The sequence below is a fragment of the Trichophyton verrucosum genome (genome assembly GCF_000151505.1).
Source record: "Trichophyton verrucosum HKI 0517 chromosome Unknown contig00255_1.f1.exp, whole genome shotgun sequence".
Lineage (NCBI taxonomy): Eukaryota > Fungi > Ascomycota > Eurotiomycetes > Onygenales > Arthrodermataceae > Trichophyton > Trichophyton verrucosum.
Genome location: NW_003315485.1, coordinates 1 through 20,288, shown reverse-complemented (window position 1 = coordinate 20,288; position 20,288 = coordinate 1). Strand labels below are relative to the sequence as shown.

The following is a 20,288-nucleotide window of genomic DNA, read 5'->3' as shown; positions in this document are numbered from 1 at the left end:
AAGAAAACCCATGAAAAACGAGGCTCTTTATGAGAAAAGTTGTCTCCTCCTATTTATTTATATCTCTCACGAGGCCTAGGTCCACCCGATGCCGATCGGGCCACTATTGGTCTTGGACCAGGAATCGAACCCGACAGCGATTGCATTTCAATTGGAGGTATCGATTTGTATTTCTTAAAACAAATATGTGCTCCAAATAAAAGAATATTTGGAGCATGAATGCGTCGCCCACGTCACAAGATATCGCACTGAAATCTTGTCACAGCACAGCATCAACATATGGCGTACTGGGTGTGCAACCTGTTGCTATTATTGAGCTCAAAGCATGTACATTCTGAGGTTGCCTTTGAATTGACGGTTGAGGCCGAGAAAGCCTCGTATTGAGCCGCCTCGAAGGCCAGAAAAAGGAAGGAGGCTGAGATGTTGTTGCCCTTGCTGCATTCGGCTAGTCAGTACCAATTACATAAGCTGTTTAGATAATCATAGTCATGATTACCTCATCGTCTCGGAAATTTATGGGTTTCACGTGATAAAGATATGATTATATAATAAAGGGAGGGCCAAACCTTGGAAAACCACAAGCGAAGTCCTTGCAGTTATTATCATCATCGTCAACCACACAGTCGTCTTTTCCATTCTGATAACTTCTTGCTGGCCATACCTGGCCTTCAACTGCCAGTTAAGGTCTTCCTACCCTACAATACTCTACATCCCCGTTCATATTCGGTAGGGAATGTACGGAGTATGCGCCGTTCCTGGGAGAGACAATGGTGGCAGAAGATGGTCACAAAATCTTCGCTTAGCTGAGGCGCTGAGAAGTTTAGTTGCATAACTACGACCTATTTTTAAAACAAGGACTCGGCTCTAGCCAGCTCTGAAGTCAGGGTCGAACAAGCTCAAGCCAGCCTAGGAGACGGGAGCTGGGAAGTTTAAATAACAGCTATCCTTTGGTTGGTTTGTTGCTGTGGCTCGTTGAGTAGTAGGCTGGCATGCGGAAACAAAAAGCCACCTCAGGGGAGCACAGTTGGCAAGGCTTGTGGTCTGACTCTCCAGACAGTTGAGCTTTGGCTGGCAGAGATGAATGGGCAGTTGTGTTGGGATGCATATCCCAAGCCTAGCTGTACGGAGTAGCAACAAGCGAGTCCTGACTGAAATGTTCACAGTTTTGATATATGGGGCTCTTTGATCACGAATCGTTTAGCGAACTCCAACGACTCGACAGGGGGTAAGCAAACCGTAAGGTGAAGCGAGATATGCTACCTATGTAGGGGTACAGGCGCCTGATATATATAAATAGCTATATATATGAGAGCTAGCCTGTCTAGCCTTCATTTTGCTCTCTATGTTCTCGTGAGACAACCATCGGTGAGAGCAGGAGTTTCCTCTCTGAATGATTCGCCATGGTTTCTAGTTTTGTTGCTACCACCTTGGCTGTTGGTCACAATGCGGTCAAGTCGATACTCTTCCGAATCGCAGGTCTCTGCCTGCAAGTGGGCGTGTTTAAGTTCTTTGCTCTCATCGCATCAGTCAAAAATGCTTTCACAGCGTATCTGATGTTTACGGAAGACTATATTCAGAGAACACTCTTTGTATTTTCTCGAGGATTTACGCATCAAGCTGTCATCGTTTTCTCCTTTACTATTCTTTTACTCACCTCTGGGCTGTACGACACCTTACTCTGGGGCCTTGATTCCCCTGGCTACATCCCCCTCAAACGAAATGTCACTGCTTCCACCCTTAAGGACCAACTGCTTAGGAGACCCGGGTATGTGGTGTTCTTCTCCACAAGACCAGAAGATTTCGATACACTTGACCGTCATTTCGCAGATAGCATGAACGGAAATTTGTTTCAGTCACATCTTAATTTCTCATTGACCGGCAACGTCGACCTGGGTAAACCTGAGCCCGTACCTCCAACCCAAAAGTTCAATCTACAGAAGAACATCGGACCACGAATATGGCTGGACAGCGAAGGGTTCTCAGTTTCACCCGATACCTACGTCACTACCAGCTCGATATCCAATCTTGAGAGAAAGGAATACTATACTTGTCCCTGGGTTACAGTAACGGAGGGTGAATCTGCCTCGTGGGAATGCTCTTTTGACAATATCCATGCAGGTCAGTTTGTCAGAACTCCGCTTGGTCAACCCGAAATCCACTGGGATGATGTTACAGACCAGAATCACCTATCTGAATATATGCGGCCCAATCGAGAGGATAACCCTTGGTCCTTCTTGGGTTCAGGAGGTGACACCGCCATGATGAAGCAAATGTTTACCGTCACCAAGGGCCGGAGAAGACATACCTTCCTGGAAAACGTGATGAAAGTATCTGCGGTGTACGATCACAACCAGCCTTTTCCCAGAGACTCTGTACATGATCTGGTCAAGCGGACCTGGTCTCTAGATCCGAGTCAATGGGATGATCCGTATATCACCAAAATTACGGAGAAGATCCGACACGGCGTGTCGAACAACACTAGCTTCCAATTTGGCTCTGTTCAAAAGTCCGGGAATAACACCGTCCTTCAGTTCCACTACGAATATTTGAACCTAGTCGCAACCGAAAGCGTGGTTGTATTTTCATTATTCCGTATATCTTTGATCAATATCACCATCATTCGCTCGGAGACACTCCCTGAACCTGTGAAACCTCTGGAGGCTTGTGACCATTACTACCATAACCGAGCAACAGGTGGGAAGGTATATGGTACCTCATGCTATGAACAAGGGAGTTCAAACAAGACCGGAGCTCGATTCTTTGGTCAAATCGATAGCTCCTCTGTTCTCGTTATTGGCGGAACCCTTGGAGACGGCAGCACCAATGTTAGTTCTGTGGCACTCAATCAAAAGGGCTTTCAATGGGTCGCAAACAATACGGAGAAGCTGGACAACTTTGTCCTGTCAAGAGGCTACATAATGGCCATTGACCCAGGCCTGGTCACGTTGGAGACGAGCAGGGTGCAAGCAGCCATGTCACCCCTTCAAGTCCTTCTTGTTATCCTGCCTATAATCTTCTGTGCTGCTATTTGGATCTGGCTATGGCTTCAAGTAGACCCTCATTACTCCAGTTCGCTTCTTGCCAATCTTTATGCGACAACGAATGTCGGGGACACGAATACTAGCGCTGATCCAGGGTATATACACACGATGCCTGACATCGGTTTGGTCAAGAAGGATGGAAAGGTTCAGATGGCTACTTCAACGGGGGTTTTTATACATAACCACTCGGAAACTGTAGGGGACGTGGGTATAGAGCATCAGCAGACAGATCCCCGGGGACACTATACCCCTATCCAGAATCCATGAATAATGGGTTCATAAAATGCAGTAGTGATACTCTATTTGGTACACTCTAATAATCTCTAATCTTGGTTAATTCCCAGTCCCTTCAGCCATAGTGTATGTAGTAAAAATATGCCGATAAGCAAGACCTAATATGACATGAGATGCCTTATTCAAGGCTCTCCTCGACCTCTCGGACTACCTTCCGTACTCCCTCGATTTCATGCGCAAACCGGCCCAGGAACATGCCATCGACAGCCTTCCCTAGCCCGCCTTGCGCCCAAAGCCCCGGCCCTGCACTGCCTCCATATATCACTCTGATCTCCCCTCTGCTCGAGCCGCTGCGCACCCTGTCGATGACGCTCCGTATCCCCTGAACCACGGCAGATATATGGTCGACGCCAGCAGGAACTGGCTGTCCAATTGCCCATACTGGCTCGTAGGCAAAGATACACGGCGCATCCTGCGGAATCGCATCAAGCACTGCTCTGACCTGAACTTCACACTCTTTTACCGCCACTCCAACAGCCTCTGACATCACAGGCCCAGGGACGGGTATTTCGCCCACACACACAAGTGGGACCATCCCCTGTGCGCTGACGGCTGCAGCTTTCCGCCCGACCTGTTCGTCTGTTTCCTTGAAGATTGCCCGGCGCTCTGCATGGCCCAATTCGACTATCGACACGTTCATCGAGCGTAGACTGGCGGGCGACACTTCCCCTGTATACGGGCCCGCAGCCTCCCAGAAGCAATCCTGGGCTCCGAGCAGGAAGGAAGGTGGTTGCGACAAGGGTCCCGGGACAGATTCCGCCGTCGACTGCTGCGCACCGGGCTGCTTGGTGGTGAACTCCTTGACCACCTCAGAGCATGGATAGACGGTCAGGAAGTCCGGGATGAGGGCGAGTAGGAGTTTTGATCTGTTTCTGGCGCAGACGATCTCGTTCCGTGGCTCAAGCAATTCTCGTAGGTATTCCAGCGTCCGCGAAGGGGTGAAATACATCTTTAACGAGACTATTAGGAGTGTCTTCGGGAGAGCTGGGTATGTCACCCCCGTTGTTGCTGGACCGGCCATGCTGCTGCCTCTGTCCTCGTTACCTCAAAGAGTCCTCCCTTTCGCGCCGCCTGGGGGCCATCCGGGCTGCCCGGTCTATATACAAGTCTCATCCGCCTGCGGCAAAGCTGCCAGCTGCCATCGGCGTCGCTCCGGACTGCCTTATGACTACGGGACGCTGCCATTAGCTAGTGAAGCCCGAACAAGCTTTATCGAGAGGCGGTTTTACTGGATGCAGTATCCCGGTGGCCATCAATACAAAGGAACGTCGCCCTAAGTCTTCTTTTCACCCTCTAGCTGCGCTGGCGCCGTTGCCCGTCGCTTTTGCGAAGACGTTCCTCTCACTGTCACTTGTCGCAGGTGGCTGAATCTCTTCCCGTCGGACAATGGTCTGAGCTACTTTTAATATGACGGCCTGGGGGTTGACGTCGGGTTCCACGTCCTTGGCCGCTGGCCAAATGGAAGCCTGCATCTGCTTGCCTATCAGAATCCCCTTTGCCTCCATAACCATTAATCGGCCCATCTGCGGTATTTGTCCGGTGGTACAGATTATATAACGGCCTGGGAGAGCGAGTAATTCTGCGTACGCCTTCCGATGTGCAGCGTCAAGGTGGAGATGGGATTGTCATCATAATCTCCATATCACTCCACTATCAGGGTGTAGTCGAGAGAACGGAGCCCAGGACGGCTATTTTTCCTTTTGGTTATGATGGAGACAAGTACCTATGACGGTCTGACCCGCGAGAGAGGTGACAGTCAAATGGTTCTCTAACACAGGTTGACCCGAGGGGATGTTACTTGCTGAGATATAAATACGGCCAACAGCCCCCCTCTATTAGGCCATACTTCTTCCATACTTCTTCCACCACTATATATACAAATCACCTACAAATCAAGAAGAGACATACCCCCCTCCGCAATCGAATACCTGACGCAAAAACAACCTATCATTCTGAAAAGATGGCTGCCTCTCTCCCACCTCTCCGCATCGCCATGTGCTGCGATGATGCCGGCCACTCCTACAAGGAAGCTCTTAAATCCCATCTCGAGAAGAACCCTCTCGTTTCTTGCGTAGTGGACGTCGGTGTCCCATCTCCCTCCGACAAGCGAGCATACCCTCACGTCGCCGTCGAGGCTGCCTCCTTGATCAAGGAAGGAAAAGTCGACCGTGCCCTTATGATTTGCGGCACTGGCCTCGGAGTTGCTATTGCTGCCAACAAGGTGGCTGGCATCAGAGCCGTCACTGCCCACGACCCCTTCAGCGTCGAGAGATCCGTCCTCAGCAACAATGCCCAGGTTCTCTGCATGGGCCAGCGGGTCATCGGTATCGAGCTGGCTAAGAAGCTGGCTGCCGACTGGTTGAACTACAGATTCGACGAAACCAGCGCCAGCGCAGAGAAGGTCAAGGCCATTGGGGAGTACGAGGCCAAGTTTGGAGAATCAAAATAAAATGGACCGGATGTCATGACTTTCTTCTTCGGCTCTTTTTTGGGATAGACATTGGGATATACATGTTTTACTTATGCTTTGCCCTGCCATCATGTTGTGTTAAATTAGCCTGTAGCGCCTGGGGCGCAAGCAACAAAAGCAAGCTTGATTCGGTTTGCTGCCCACAAAATGTATATACCACCTGCATGTGAACATCACTTCCTTCTTCACCCTATCCTGATTCCTCTGATGGTGAGATGTCTTTTGCAAGGTTGTTTTAGAAGTCCAAGGGACCCATGGCTCGGTCGGATTACGTAATATTTAGCCCTGTTTTCGTGATCCACCAACCATCACACCTTCACCTCGCTCGTTAGTTACAAGACGGCCAGCGGAACCAAAGGGACCTCTGCTTTGCTGATGAAGTTATAGCGAGCTCGCAGCCTCCCTTGCAGCCAGCATGATTATAAAACAGCTTCGCCTTGGCTCAATGCCAATGGCCGGATTCCGCGCCTCAGCAACCTGCTCCTCACCACGATCACGCGTAATACAGAGCTACTCCCTGCCGCGAACTCATCTCCTACGTTCGAGCTGTAGAAATGCATCTACTGCTGCAAGTGAATCCACGGCGAACACGGTGATAAATGCCCCACCACGGCCCAGACGAAAATCCAGAGGTATTGTTTGGACTACATTCATGGTGCTTGGGTTGGGCTGCGGATATATCTACATCACAGACACACGAGCTGGGGTACACCAATGGCTAGTACCACCTATGCTGCGATGGATATATCCAGATGCCGAAGACGCTCACCATTTTGGAGTGGACATGCTTAAATCACTGTACCGATATGGCCTGCATCCGCGTGAAAGGGGCAATCCTGATGGAGATGGCAAACTGGTGACCAAGGTCAGACCGAGCAGAGGCATCGCAGGACTCTTATCCGGCTATTGAATCACGCCTTCCTCCTGATGCTAATAATACGTTGATATAGGTCTTTGGATATACGCTGTGCAATCCAATTGGTATTTCTGGTGGTCTTGATAAGGATGCTGAAATTCCATCCCAACTATTCGAGCTTGGGCCTGCGATCGTCGAGGTTGGAGGGACCACGCCTCTTCCACAGGCAGGAAACCCGAGACCGAGAGTATTCCGTATACCGTCACAAAATGCGCTAATTAACCGATATGGGCTCAACTCAAAGGGAGCGGATAACATGGCCCTGCTTCTCCGACAGAGAGTTCGCGATTTTGCCTACTCCGCGGGTTTTGGTCTAGGTGATGCTGCTGAACAACGAGTCCTAGATGGAGAGGCTGGTGTGCCCCCAGGAAGTTTGACAGAGGGCAAGCTTCTTGCTGTGCAGGTAGCCAAGAACAAAACCACTCCGGATGGTGACATTGAGGCCATCAAGAGGGATTATGTCTACTGCGTCGATCGTTTGGCAAAATACGCTGATATACTGGTTGTTAACGTCTCTAGTCCAAATACCCCTGGACTACGGGATCTACAACGTGTTGAGCCTCTTACAAAGATATTGACGGGCGTCGTTCACGCGGCAAAGCGGACTGATCGGCAGACTAAGCCATTTGTAATGGTCAAAGTCAGCCCAGATGAAAACTCAGAAGAACAGATCAATGGTATATGTGATGCTGTGACCAAAGCTGGTGTCGATGGTGTTATTGTTGGAAATACTACAAACCGTCGACCCGACGCTTTACCCAAGGGCTACACCATGTCCAATGCAGAGCAAAACACCCTTCTTCAAACAGGTGGGTTTTCTGGGCCCCACCTAGTCGACAATACAGTGGCATTGGTTGCCAAATACCGTGCCGAACTTGACCGGCGTGCCACCCCTGTAGGCCCGGCTGTGGACGAAGAGAGTATACCAGCCACCGACATTATGGTTAGCCCGCCTCGAAAAGTCATATTTGCTTCCGGCGGCATTACGAACGGTGCGCAGGCACTTGCAGCAATCAATGCCGGCGCTGATGTTGCCATGCTTTATACCGGCTTAGTGTATGGCGGAAGTGGGACGATAACTAGGACGAAGGAGGAAATGCGAGCGGCTATAAAATCCAACTAGGGACCGCACTTTAATAGATTGCCGGCCACTGGTTTGTCTGGCATAACTATTAGCCACATGGAGATGGCTTGCTCAGTCTAGCCTTGTACACATATTTTGTATTGTACACTCAAGAGTCAAAAGAATGAAAAATAAGCCTTCAGTCGTAGTCAATTGCTCATTGCATGCATAATTTAAAATATAGATATATATAACTAGGCACTAGTAGGAGGTAAGGTTGAATAGCGTCAAATAAATTATTATTGGGAGAACAGGAATGTATCGGCAAGGGCAATTAAATCAAACTCGATAGCTGATCCGCGTCAGATATCGAGATCTGCTAAGCCTTCTCCCTCAACATACGCAAGGCCATAGCATTCTCTCCTCACTGCGTCCAAAACCTCCCTATCTCCATTTGTTAACCTTTTCAGATATTTCTCTAGGACATAGATATTATCCGTCCACATTTGTGCTTCTTGCTTCCATCTTGCAATATCTGTCTCCTTTTGCGCAATTGAACTCGGACCATCCCCTTCAGACCGTTGCTTGATGCTGCTCTCCAAACACGCGATTTCAGTTTCAAGCTGGTCCTTTTTCTTCATCAACACTATTCTTTCCCTCTCATTATCTTCCCGACTCCCATTATGGTTCTTTGCGTCCTCTAGGCGTTGTTCTTCCTTGAGCGCCATAATCTTGCTTTCTAGGTCCCCTGTTGACTTCAGCAATTTCTCTACCTCCTTATCCAAGGTGTCTATTGTTTTCTCGCGAGCTTTCTTCTCTTCACCGCCCCATGCCCAGTACCAATTCCCACTACCAATCTTTTCGACGTGGAGTTGGCCTTCGTCGCTCAATGCTTGGATATGCTCCTTGACCTGCATACCGTTGATTGAAGCTACTGGGGGGAGTGTTTTTTCCAAGTCCTTGAGGGTGTGGCATGTTCGTGATGCTTGAAGGTAGGCCAGGATACGGCATTGCTTCTCTGCGGCTGATACTCCAGCCTTTGGTGCCTAGTGGCATTATATGGTTAGGATATTACTGTTAACCTACCCCTGTAAATTATGGTACAATAAAAATGAAGAAACGCTTAACAGGCAATACTAACCATGTCGAGCAAGTAAATGAGTTGGGAGAAGCGTCGAGAACCTAATTATCGGAAAGATGAAGGGTATGCGGTTCACTGAGTGTCGGCGTAGTAGAGATGATGTATTTGAGGTTGAAAGCAGGAGACTTGAAGTTCAATTTAACTTGGTTCTTTCCCAAACACTATTCCACATTGGGACAACAATATCTAGCTTTCCTCTATTTTCCTTGCAAAACGGCTTGCGATGGTGATATTTTTCTTCTTGCTGGTGATATCAGGCACCGTAGATAATTTTTCAATACAAAGCAGATTGTAACTATCATGTGATTCACCTCACAGTATCGTCGTGGGAGAAAGCTCAAAGGTTTTGGTATCTAACGGGGTATTGACCCTACCGCAGAATGCGACCCTCCTCAGCTCGATATATTTCCTCACTCAATAGAAGAAGCTTGTGCGGATATAAATGCATAGGTTACCCAAGCCCTTTTGGACCTATACAAAGCACAGGTGATTGACACTTCGAGGACTTCTCTACGGGTGTTAAGGGCCTGTAACCCAACTTACACAGAATGGAGATACCCGTGACATCCAGGAACGTCTTGCCATAAGTCATGGAGAGGAGGGTCAGAGAAAGATGGCCTTCGGCAAACACCAATGAGACCTCATCTGCAAGCCTAATAAATGGCAAATCCACCCAAACCTGGTGTCATTTATCAGAGCAGGTCGGTGCGATGCGTGATGGTCAAGTAGCCGGTTTCTCTGACGCCGGCCGCATGGCGGACAAGCTACTTAACCGCCGGCGCTTTTTGCTCTTTCGCTGACGTGACAAAGTTGTAGCAACATCATCAAAACCCCCGCAACTATATCCATCGATTCGAGATCGCGTACTGAATGCGGAAACCGACGTTTCACGGGATCTGACAACCGGTGCTTCCGCCACCCACTCAGGATCACTGGGCACTGCACCCTCCACCAAGGCCATATCTCCTGTTTCTTCAAGAGCCTCTACGGCAGTCTCCTCCAGCAAGAAACCCAGCGCGATCAAAGCAGTTTCGTCCATGCTACGCCATGCTGACTGGCCACGATCGACCGTTTTATTTGCGTACAGGTCTGAAGTATATGCATGGATAGCCTTGAGCAGGTCAGAGTCTGGCAAGGGCTGGTCTTCGGGTATATCTTCGTTGGCAAAATAGAAATCGTTTTCCATATACCTTACGGGGGCGTTTTGCTTCCGAAATAGAACTTCTTCGGGAGTGACAGCTGGGAATATTCGTGTTGAGGTTATACCGTGATAGTCATTAGCTAGAGTCGAAGACTTATGAGAAGATCTATCTGTTGCGATGCGACCTTTCCACAAGCTGTTAACTGGGCTGAAAGTAAGTGTTTTTGATCGTTTAGGTTGCTAACCTGCAACAGCATCATAAACATTTGCATGCCGGTACTTTGCTCCCCTCCTGTCACTAGCATCTATGGGCCCAGGTCTGGCAGACTTCTCATCTATATCTCTATCCATCGGTGTCGTGCTTTTTATAATGACAACCTCATCGTCCTCCATGCGATTTTCTACCACGGCAAAATAAAAATAAAATAAAAGCTTAGTCATCTTCCGCTTGTGCTTTCGGTCTTGGCAAATTTTCATAAGGTTGTCAGCGATTGAGCCGCATTTGAAAGACTGAAACACACATCAACGCCAGAGTAGAGACTGACGACGACGAACCTGACGCAGCTGATCGACTCAGATGAATGAATTCATATATCCTCAATAGGTCTCAAGGATCTATCCACCCTTTTCAATTCCACTTTGCGCAATGTACTCGTCTTGTCCATGGCCTCGCCGCTGCTCCAGGCATCCGCTTCTCTGCAGGCAAGCAGCATAAATCCCAGCCGGGAGCTGCGGATATAGCCCAAGAGACCCCCGATATACGCCATTCAGATTTTGATTTTGAAGATATTTGGGCACATAAAGCCGGAGTTAATGTTTTGGCAATAGATCAATATGAAAAGCGGTAGTATGTTTCGCCACGATATCCCAAAGTAGCCTTTGAACCCATCAGCACTGAGAAGCTACAAGTGACTAAGAGAATCAACCTTAGTATGATTTCGGGCGGCGCAGATACCTCTATTCATTTATGGGATTTAGAAGGCCAAGGCACGGAACTTAATTACCTTCATCAACCAGTTGCTTCTGTCTCAAAGTACGTTCTGCCCAGCTTCCAAACTAAACTTATCGACTGTCACTGACGACAATTGTATAAAAGACAAACAAATGCATCAACTCATACCCATGCACTGACGTCTCTCTCGATATACCCGTTCGATCCTACACCATCAACCATCCTAAGTACTTCACATGACGCTACGTTGAAACTATCCAGCCTTGGGGAATCAGATATCGTTCCGGTTCATACATTCAATCTTCATTCAACGCCGTATTCTCATTCATTGTCTGCGCACCAGGCATCTCACTTACTTATTGCAGTTGGTACGTCAGAGAATGCTATACGGCTATTGGACCTTCGTTCAGGGCTATCAACCCACGCCCTCCCAGCCCATACTGGGGCTGTTATTTCTGTTCAATGGGCACCGCATAACCCTCATTTAATTGCCTCCGGCTCTAAAGACAACCGAGTCATCATTTTTGATGTCAGAAGGAGCGGCCGTAATTCGGCAATAGCTTCCTTTGATATGGACGACTCGATGGGTATACTGTCGCTTGAAAGATCCGCTAGCCAGCAAACCAGGCAGAGTGGAAAACTATTTAGTTCTAGCTCCCGTGCCCATAACGGTACAGTAACCGGGGTTCGATGGACATCAAATGGCAGTCATTTATTAAGTGCAGGTCAGGATTCGCGCATTCGCGTTTGGGACGCTTCCACTGGTGCGAACACCCTTATCCATTTTGGGCCTCGCATAAGGAATAGTGCCTCTCTGCACCTTGCTGAACGAGCCCCTCTTATTCTGCCTGAAAATAACAGTGTGGTGACCCTCTCACAAGGTCACGGCGCGGTTCTCTGGCCAAATTATAACGACCAAGACGACAGAGGCGAAATCTTCATGTTTGAAATTCACGATGGTACCCAAATCAAACACCTACGCGTACCAGGATTGATATCTAGAGAAAAACTCCGTGGAAGACCAACGGCTCTGAGTGCTGCGAGAATTAACGCCCTTTCTTGGCGGGGTAACGGAGCGTCTGGTGAAGGGATGGAGATGTTTTCGGCTCACGGAGATGGTACAATCAGATCATGGACCTCTCGAACAGAAGAAGACGAGGAGTTTGAAGCAGAGGCTGTACACAACGAACAAGAAGAGAAGAAGAGGAAAAGGGATATACTTGATGAAGTATACCGTGGTCTTATGCAACCGGGTATCACCTTCACCTAAGGAAGACGACTCTTGTCATTCTGGAATAGATAATAGTAGCCAAAGGCTATGCAACAAAAAATAAAATAAAATAAAAAATAAAAAAATACTGTGATAATGATCGACGCAGGGATCGAACCTGCGATTTTCCGCGCAACTTTATATGTAAGGCGGACGCCTTAACCACTGGGCCAGTCGATCCACATAATGGAAAAACGCTACTGTCTGCAAATAAGCCATTGCCACAACGCTTAGTAAGACACAAACCCCTTGCTCACCCCCTACATTCAGTAGGAAGTGATTGATCTTGGAACTCTATCCAAGGTTACCGAGTTGTGAGATACTACACATAGCTATTCTGTCATGAAACAGACCTACCGTGGTATTTGGGCTTAAATACTAAGTAGAGGGAAATAATCAGGAGCCTTTAGATCTGCGTGGTCAAAGTGTTATGAGTTAATATAGCGAATAGTAAGATAGCATTGTCCTATTTAGAGCTCTGGAACAAGATTTCCGAAGAGACTTTTCATTTAATGATGGTTTGTTGTTATTTATTTGCCAGTGAAGGCTTTAGCTAACTAATGTTGAAGCTAAATATAAAGGAAGTTTAACTCTTTCGAGTGTCCTTCAACCCTACAGATATTTCAAACTCACATATATCTATCCCAGTGACCAAACAATGCAGAAAGGTATCCTAGCTTAAATATACATAAAGTAATAGCTTCAGTAAGCATGAAGCAGGTGTTGCAAGGCAAAAGCAATAGAGATAGTGGTCCTCGCCCCCTTCTCCATGAAATGTTGCAACATCGCAGAGCATGAAAGGGGGAGATTACTCGGGCCCCCAATAATAGAAATGGCCCTTGCAGATCGAAAACGGCCCCCAAACTTATGCAAGCTGAAGCTCAGCCACCAAGGGATCTGAAAGTGTTTCAAACGCTAAAATATCCTCCAGGCTGGTGCTGAATGTGAAGGGGCAAGGAGCGTTTTGTGTAAAGCTAAAAAGGGGGTATATTGAATAAATATTATGTATATAGAAGGATTCATCATAATGCCTTCCGTTGAATAAAAATGTCGCCAACCCAGGTCCACTGGGTAGTTTAATGCTGTTGTAGTGATCGTAAAAGGAGTGCCGGCTCCTCGGCCTCAGTGATAGTATCAAACTAATCACAAGGCTGATAAATTGATAATTATCGTAAGACATCGCCTCGTCTTCAGTGTAACTTGAACAAATCCAGGAAAAGTAAAAATTAGATCAGGAGAAAATCCCAGCCGTTTTGTTGCATGACATCTCGCCAGCGGACAATACTGTTAGTTATCAGCGGAAGCTCCCCATTAGATCGCTGGGAAAATGCGGTTGGTTGTTCTGCCTCTATGAGAGCTTTCTCGTCTGCAAGGCGCCAGACTTCCTGAAGCACGCATATCATGCGGCCAAAGCTTCCTAGCTCAGCCTGCTGACCCATTTGCTCTATTCGTTTGCTGAGTGACTCGCGGAATGTACTTCCAGGAGTTGCAAGGGAGCCGCAAATGAGTAGTGGCCAGACAAGGGAGGTATCAAATCCTTCTGGCCCACTAGGAATGAGGTCAAGCAGTTCCGCAGCATGTGAGATCAGGCTAACGGTGCCTGGCTGGTCGCGCTTGGATCCAGGAACAAGACTGCAAAGATAGACACGCGCAGCCACTCTGAATAGGGCAGTGATGTTTTTAGAAAGCTGCTGGGGTAGCAAAGCCCCGTTCTCTGAGAATGGCTTGACGAGCGATCCCGCTGGTGGTTCAGTATGGTCAAGCTGTTGAGCAAGGTTTGTGACATGGCCACAAAGGCTGGCATGGTCAGTTCGGCCCTCGATGCACAGAGCATCGAGGCACGAGATTTCTGCAATCAGGTACATGACTCGATCTTCGCAACCCATTAGTTCACAAAGCCCGGCGCTTGATCCGCCAAAGAGTTTGGTTCTGTATGTATGTGCGAACTGCGGCATCTGTCCGAGCATCGTTGATCCCAAGATATCGATCCAGGCAGCTAGGCTCATGCTGAATGGTGGATGAACAGCGCCATGGTCGGATTCTAGAAGGCGGTGGGGAAGGTCTAGTTTGTGGATCAAGCCCGTGGCTGCTTGGAAATGTTGGTGCCACGGAACATCGGGGAGAGTGTCGTTTGCACGACCAACAGCGCATTGGAAGAACGCCATACTGAGAGTTGCCTCGAGAATTTGAAGATGATCAGTATCCTGGTTCAGGGACGAGCAAAGCTCGGAAACGGCTTGGAAGCGGTGCTTAAGGATGTCATTGTCGATGAAGTCGCTGGTGACATGCTGTGTTGACTTCAGATGAACAGCGGCGATGCTTAGGCAGCAGTGCAGATAGCACTTATTCGACTCGATGGCAGGTAGAATAACGTCGGCGAAGACACCTCCTCGTTTTCTGGTTTCCAGAATGGGGAATATTTTGCTAGATAGGTGCTCAAAGAAATGATCCAGTAGATGGCGGTCAGAATCGTCAACCTGGATCGAAGGAACACCCACGGGTATGTGAGAAAACTCAAGGCAGCTATGCTCTGGGAGAACCTTGGAATCGAACACATCATTTCGCGCCCAGTCATCCTCAGCAAATGAAGGTAGCATGGCATGGGCAAGAGGAGGCTGGAAAGTATTGAAAGTAGACGTTGACGAGTCCCGTCGAGTTGGGATATTATTGATGAATAGCTCGCTCTCTGTCTTGACATCTACCTCGTACGGCGTTGGAGCAGACCAGAATCCGTTAGAATCCAGATGTGATGGCTGATCTTGGGCATATGGATCATAAAATTCCTGGATGTGAACATGGCTAGGCTCTCCTTCAGCACAGTAAGGGGGCTCTAGAGAAGGGTCTCGAGTTTGCGAAGAGGTATCCGGGTACGCCTCAGGGGTTGGGGCTGAATGAGAAAGTTCGGGAGGGCTGTATGTGCAGCATGTTTGACGAGGACATGAAACTGTCTTTTCGTTCATCTTGGTGCTCTTGATGAGATCCTTGATGTACTCCTTTTGCGACTTTCTCTGTTCGTTGTTTCCCCACCACATCGGCCGTTCATATTCGCATCGGAGCTTGAGATTTTTGCAAGCACGACAGGCAGGATGACCTTCGTCGCACTTCTTGCGTCGCAGGCGGCATGTAAAACATCCTGTATCTAACTGTTAGTACGTGTGCACCAAGTAGGACATACGCTGAGAGTAAGCAAGAAGGGTTATCTACATACCAGAACGAGATCTTTTATGTAGTTTCTCTGCCTTCTTGATGCCAGGATTCCCCTGTGTTGACGAGCTAGAGGACGACTTTCCTGTAGGCTTGCGGGACTTTTTGGATTTGGAAACCGGCTTGACAAGTTCTATAGAGCTGGCCATACCTGGAGAAGAGGCGGGCGATTTGGGAGAGGGGGCGATAGTAGCGAAAGACATTTTGAACCGACAACAGTAAGCTTTTTAAGAGTAGAAACAGTTGCAACGAGAAAGAAAAACAGATGGATCCGTCCAAGGTAAATAAGGTCGAGGATGTACCACTGGAGGAAGTATTAGATAACCTCTTAACCTGGCCAGCAGGAGATTTATCAAAAAAAAAGAGTGTGATAGCGACAGCGGACAGGTATGAAGCCCTGAACAAAAGAGGGAACCAAAAAAAGGGGATTAATTATGTTCTTTAAAAGATTATGCTGCGGGCAAGGTATTAGTTTAATAATTGATATCAAAGCTGCGCTAACCGACCAGGTTGGACTGTTTCTATTTTTGACTACATTAATAGAAATCCGCCGCGAGAAGATCAAAAACTCAAAAACGAGAGTAAAGAAGCAAAGAACTCACTACGGGAGCTCAAGAATCATGCAAGGAAGGATCCTTGGCGAAAGATGACTGGCCAGTCCTCTTTTTCCGCGAGCCGCCCTGGTCAAATTTAGTTGCGCACAAGCATGCAGATGGCCAGGGTATGATGGGTCCAAGTGTGGAGCGGGGGTATGGATACCATGCAGGAAGGAGGTGTGATCGAGCGCCGGATAGGCTGCAAGCGTGCAGCTCAAAGATTGACCCCATTTGATCCCCAGCAAATCAGAGCCTCGATACCTGGTGTTTGGAGGAAGTTCCTCAGCACCAGCCTTTCCCAGTTTGAGTCGTATATTCCCTAAACGTGTCTAAGTATACACAAACTCAGAGGAGATGATCATTAGTGGGAATGTTTGGTGCAATATCTCATTTTATTGATTGCTACCCTGGGGTTGGAATAATCAACATTCTTACCCTTCGGGTCAGGCTATTAACCCAAGTATACTCTGTACCGGGAAGGATTGCAGTCATGGAGGCACATGTATGCAGGGCCAGATCTCCACCCACGTACGAAGACATGAGGGCCCCAGTTCGGCTATGGCTGGGGATGGGCAGCCGAGGAATCTTGGAGATATGCATGCTGACTGTACGGGGTACATTTAGAGCAGGGTAGCTTCATTTCGGGATCAAGTCGGTGTCCTCTGTTCGGCTAGGCTTGATCCGTCTGTTGCCATTCCAACCAGGCACAATGTGGAATGGTAGTACATTCAGCATTCAGCATTCAGCATTCTCATTCGAGAGGAGCGTTTAGTGACCCCTGAGAAGGAAAGGGGGAAACGCCAGATAAGCCTAGGACAAGTGCAAGGCACCCTTCTCCCTCATCGTTTAATCCATCACAGGCCCTGGTTGGGGATGTTTTTCGTTTAGTTGGCTAATATTTCATTGATTCATTGAGCGAGGGATCAAGCCGGTTGAGAAGGACGAGGGAGCTCTGAGGCGAAGGAGCAGATGAGGTTGAAGAGCAGCTTGCCAAGCTTCGGGAATGCGAGTCCTGATTCGTCAGCTGTCTCTGCCGCTAATCCTAAAGAAGTAAGTGTATCATTATGCTCGGTTCAGAGCGAAGTTTGGCGTGTCGAGAGGACGCGGAGTAATACGCAAGGACGCAATTATTGAAAGCCAATAACCTCATGCATGCATCGCGATGATTCAGGGTCCTCGTAGGCAGATGGGATGGATGTGACAAGGCGCTGTGGAGCCCGCTCGGGATCTTCATGCACGACAGGGTAGCCGGGGAGAGGCGAGATCACGAGCTGGTTGAAGGTATCCTGTACAGAGAGTACTCCATAGTACGGAGTACTAACATGGAATCTACTCGGTGATTTCACCCACGGCTCCACCAAGGTCGGAGGCCGCTGCAGGTCACTGTGACTCCAGGCGGCCCAGCTTGGCAGAGTGCACTGGCGATGTGACAACGCCGTTGGGCTTGCAGATTTCACACGTCACTGGGCCAATGAACGACAGCGGCCGGGGTCGTTGAGAGATTCAAGTGCAAAACCTTGTTCTGTCGATTTGAGATGCAGGACGGGAGGTAACAGATAAGAGGCGGGTGGGAAACACCCCATAATTAGCAACAATTTACCCAAGTTAATTATAGCAATATTTAATTCAACTTAATTAACTCTAAATTTAAGGTTAATATAGTTACCTTCCGTTTCTATTTATATAACCTGTGTTAATAAGGTTAATTAGCCTGTATTAACATTAACCTGACAAAGGGAGGTGTGATATGGGTTAATTAACCTGCACATGACAACCGCCGCCTCCCGCGACTTTTCTTCTTCAACGAGGTTGAGAAAGGAGCCCTCCCTGTCACAAGATACCTATCCAGGAGCCAAAGGGGAAAGTACAGTCCCGGCCGAGATGGTGTTCGCCGCCTGCTGTGCCGTCCAGCCTCCCCTTTTTCTTTCGTTATTATTGCTCTATGAGTAATCCGTCCTTACGCTTATGATTTTTCCAGGGTAGTCCGTCCAGCAAGGCATATTCTCCTGACATTTCGACGGCTGACTGATGGCAAATATTTTCTAGCAGGTAGCAGGCTAGCAAGCTCTCTGACCAATTCCTAGCACTTCCATCCACACACTCACTCCCATGCCTCAAGCCGCATGGTATGGCAGCCGAATTCTGCCGCCCCTGACAAAGATAATATATGCATACCCAATTGGACTACAGGGTTATACAACCTTGTGCCTCAGCTCCAGAAGCCGAAGTCAATTGCACATCGTTCTACATCTCTGAATCAGCATCACTTCCTACTACAATATATAATCGACTACGTGGTCTTGTCAGGAATCATCATGATCAACCAACCAACCTCACAAGTTGGCAAGATGAAACCTTTTCCGACCTCAACAGGCCACAAATATCCCCCCAACTGGCTGAAGGCATGTATGCGGACTGTCGCTACATACATTCATTTATCACACAAGCAAGGAAGCCCGCTTAAGCATCCACGGGTGGCTCTCAGCTAGCATTCCGGAAGATATATGTCGAGTTTTATACCATACACCGCTGGGTCTTTGGGAAATAATATCACGGCATCACGGGTCATACCCGATTCCCTGGCATCTAACTGAGGGGGAGAAACGCATATATAGCCATGGTTCTCGAGCTATATACCACACTGATGTACTCGTACAGTTCCTTAACTTCCAGGATTATCATCATTATGATGCATTCCCTTAATGCCAGCCACTCAGGCGGGCACCCGAGTTTCCGGAATCGAATCCCAATTTCTAGGAGCCCCTGTGTATGTGACAAGTATATCCTTATGTCATCGTGCCATGCATGTCAAGATGAACTTCTTCTGGCAGCAATTACATCTCGATGTCATGGTATGTAACAATCGTCCCACGAACACCTCATCAGCATTTCCTAGAGCATGTTGAGGGGGTGGGCTGTCAATTCTCGGTTTACACATGATGTACCTCATCATGCTTTGAAACAGTACATGATATTTGACAGCTGTAATTGTGGCTATAACTTATAGTGTCCTTGACATTCTGTCGCTCATGATATGAGATCCGTCATACTTAAGGGCAGGGCAAGGATGGACCAAGCATACCTCTGCGAGCTGCTTTCAGCTCTGGCCCATATCTTGCTTCTTGCCTTGCACATACATCCATTTGGTAACCAGTCACCGCGTCACATTTCAGCAAAAGTCTTTCATAATTATGGGTACATATCCAAGATGTAGGATAAGCTCTGCTCGGATATCCAAGCTCATCAAAAAATCATAAGCTCCAAAATTTCGTATGAGCAATTGATTTTTTGAATTACTCCATTTACGAGGATCTTGTCCTAATCGCAATTATGCCCCTGAGCAGGAGGAGTAGATAGAAAATGCTCCTGTGCGTTACGATGCATGCGCTGTACAGAATTTTTTTCTCGTCCCTGGTGTCCTGTGGGTGCGGAGCCCGACTTGTCCCTCTTGGCATATATATATATATACTGCATTCTTCTCATGCGAACGGGGTAGCTGCAGCTCTCTATATTGCCCTGTGGGTGCAGCCTATAAACTGCTCCGCGCAGTGCTGGGCAAGCGATAACTCGCACACTGTTGCGCTATACAATGCAGGCGCAATCTCGAGGAGCTGTGATCACTTCTCAAGCCATAGATCCCTGGAAGGCGAGGTGGAATGAAAATCCAGGTTTTCTTCAACTCTCCTCCTGTAGCGTGTATATACATCTATGTATGCGCTCCACATGGCTCGTATTGCCCGATGGTCAGAGAAGCACTTCTGGCCCAGACTATAAGCGATTCGTACAGGGTCCCTCAGTTATCGATCTCAGCCAGCTCAGACGTTTTTCAACGGCGAAATAGTTTGTGAACGTATGTCACTTGATCGTTACACCGCAACGTACTACAGCTGTGGCAAATATCTCCTATAATCATGCTGCCCCAGGGTGTGAGAGAGGCGACCGAGCCATCGGAATCCAATTGCTGTCCTCGGTATAGCCGACCTTTTGCTTTTCAATGCAAAGCGTTGGACTCGCTGTGTGATCAGCAGGACGTCTTAAGCAAACGCCACTGAGCTGACCGGTATCGCTCGCAGCCGAGTATGATGGTATCGATGACTATGGCATACATGGTAACGCAGCAGGACTCCCGTTATTCCATCTTTACAAAGTTTGACTCAAGCGGTGTATTCTAGCCTTTTGCTTCTTTTCCATCATTTCCCT

General features: G+C 48.2%; 8 protein-coding genes and 1 non-coding gene across 9 annotated transcripts; 4 read left to right on the top strand and 5 right to left on the bottom strand.

The window, feature by feature from the left end:
• Positions 1-1,400: 1,400 nt before the first annotated feature.
• On the top strand, positions 1,401-3,308 carry TRV_02974 (uncharacterized protein; the record flags this gene model as incomplete). Its single annotated transcript, XM_003022846.1, has 1 exon — positions 1,401-3,308. One exon carries the CDS (start codon positions 1,401-1,403, stop codon positions 3,306-3,308), a length of 1,908 nt encoding a protein of 635 aa, XP_003022892.1.
• Positions 3,309-3,453: 145 nt separating this feature from the next.
• Positions 3,454-4,356, bottom strand: TRV_02973 (uncharacterized protein; the record flags this gene model as incomplete). The annotated part of the gene is made up of 1 exon (XM_003022845.1): positions 3,454-4,356. One exon carries the CDS (start codon positions 4,354-4,356, stop codon positions 3,454-3,456), a length of 903 nt encoding a protein of 300 aa, XP_003022891.1.
• Positions 4,357-5,295: 939 nt separating this feature from the next.
• Positions 5,296-5,784, top strand: TRV_02972 (uncharacterized protein; the record flags this gene model as incomplete). Its single annotated transcript, XM_003022844.1, has 1 exon — positions 5,296-5,784. The coding sequence occupies one exon, from the start codon at positions 5,296-5,298 to the stop codon at positions 5,782-5,784; it is 489 nt and encodes a 162-aa protein (XP_003022890.1).
• A 436-nt stretch (positions 5,785-6,220) lies between these two features.
• On the top strand, positions 6,221-7,844 carry TRV_02971 (uncharacterized protein; the record flags this gene model as incomplete). Its single annotated transcript, XM_003022843.1, has 2 exons — positions 6,221-6,670; positions 6,756-7,844. The coding sequence occupies 2 exons, from the start codon at positions 6,221-6,223 to the stop codon at positions 7,842-7,844; spliced, it is 1,539 nt and encodes a 512-aa protein (XP_003022889.1).
• Positions 7,845-8,146: 302 nt separating this feature from the next.
• Positions 8,147-8,928, bottom strand: TRV_02970 (GAJ protein, putative; the record flags this gene model as incomplete). The annotated part of the gene is made up of 2 exons (XM_003022842.1): positions 8,147-8,830; positions 8,926-8,928. 2 exons carry the CDS (start codon positions 8,926-8,928, stop codon positions 8,147-8,149), a joined length of 687 nt encoding a protein of 228 aa, XP_003022888.1.
• Positions 8,929-9,646: 718 nt separating this feature from the next.
• On the bottom strand, positions 9,647-10,507 carry TRV_02969 (uncharacterized protein; the record flags this gene model as incomplete). The annotated part of the gene is made up of 2 exons (XM_003022841.1): positions 9,647-10,206; positions 10,312-10,507. 2 exons carry the CDS (start codon positions 10,505-10,507, stop codon positions 9,647-9,649), a joined length of 756 nt encoding a protein of 251 aa, XP_003022887.1.
• Positions 10,508-10,647: 140 nt separating this feature from the next.
• On the top strand, positions 10,648-12,288 carry TRV_02968 (uncharacterized protein; the record flags this gene model as incomplete). The annotated part of the gene is made up of 3 exons (XM_003022840.1): positions 10,648-10,913; positions 10,959-11,099; positions 11,163-12,288. The coding sequence occupies 3 exons, from the start codon at positions 10,648-10,650 to the stop codon at positions 12,286-12,288; spliced, it is 1,533 nt and encodes a 510-aa protein (XP_003022886.1).
• Positions 12,289-12,385: 97 nt separating this feature from the next.
• On the bottom strand, positions 12,386-12,468 carry TRV_02967. Its single transcript has one exon. It is a non-coding gene; the product is annotated as a tRNA-Val (tRNA).
• A 1,046-nt stretch (positions 12,469-13,514) lies between these two features.
• On the bottom strand, positions 13,515-15,695 carry TRV_02966 (C6 transcription factor RosA; the record flags this gene model as incomplete). The annotated part of the gene is made up of 2 exons (XM_003022839.1): positions 13,515-15,421; positions 15,497-15,695. The coding sequence occupies 2 exons, from the start codon at positions 15,693-15,695 to the stop codon at positions 13,515-13,517; spliced, it is 2,106 nt and encodes a 701-aa protein (XP_003022885.1).
• Positions 15,696-20,288: the final 4,593 nt, after the last annotated feature.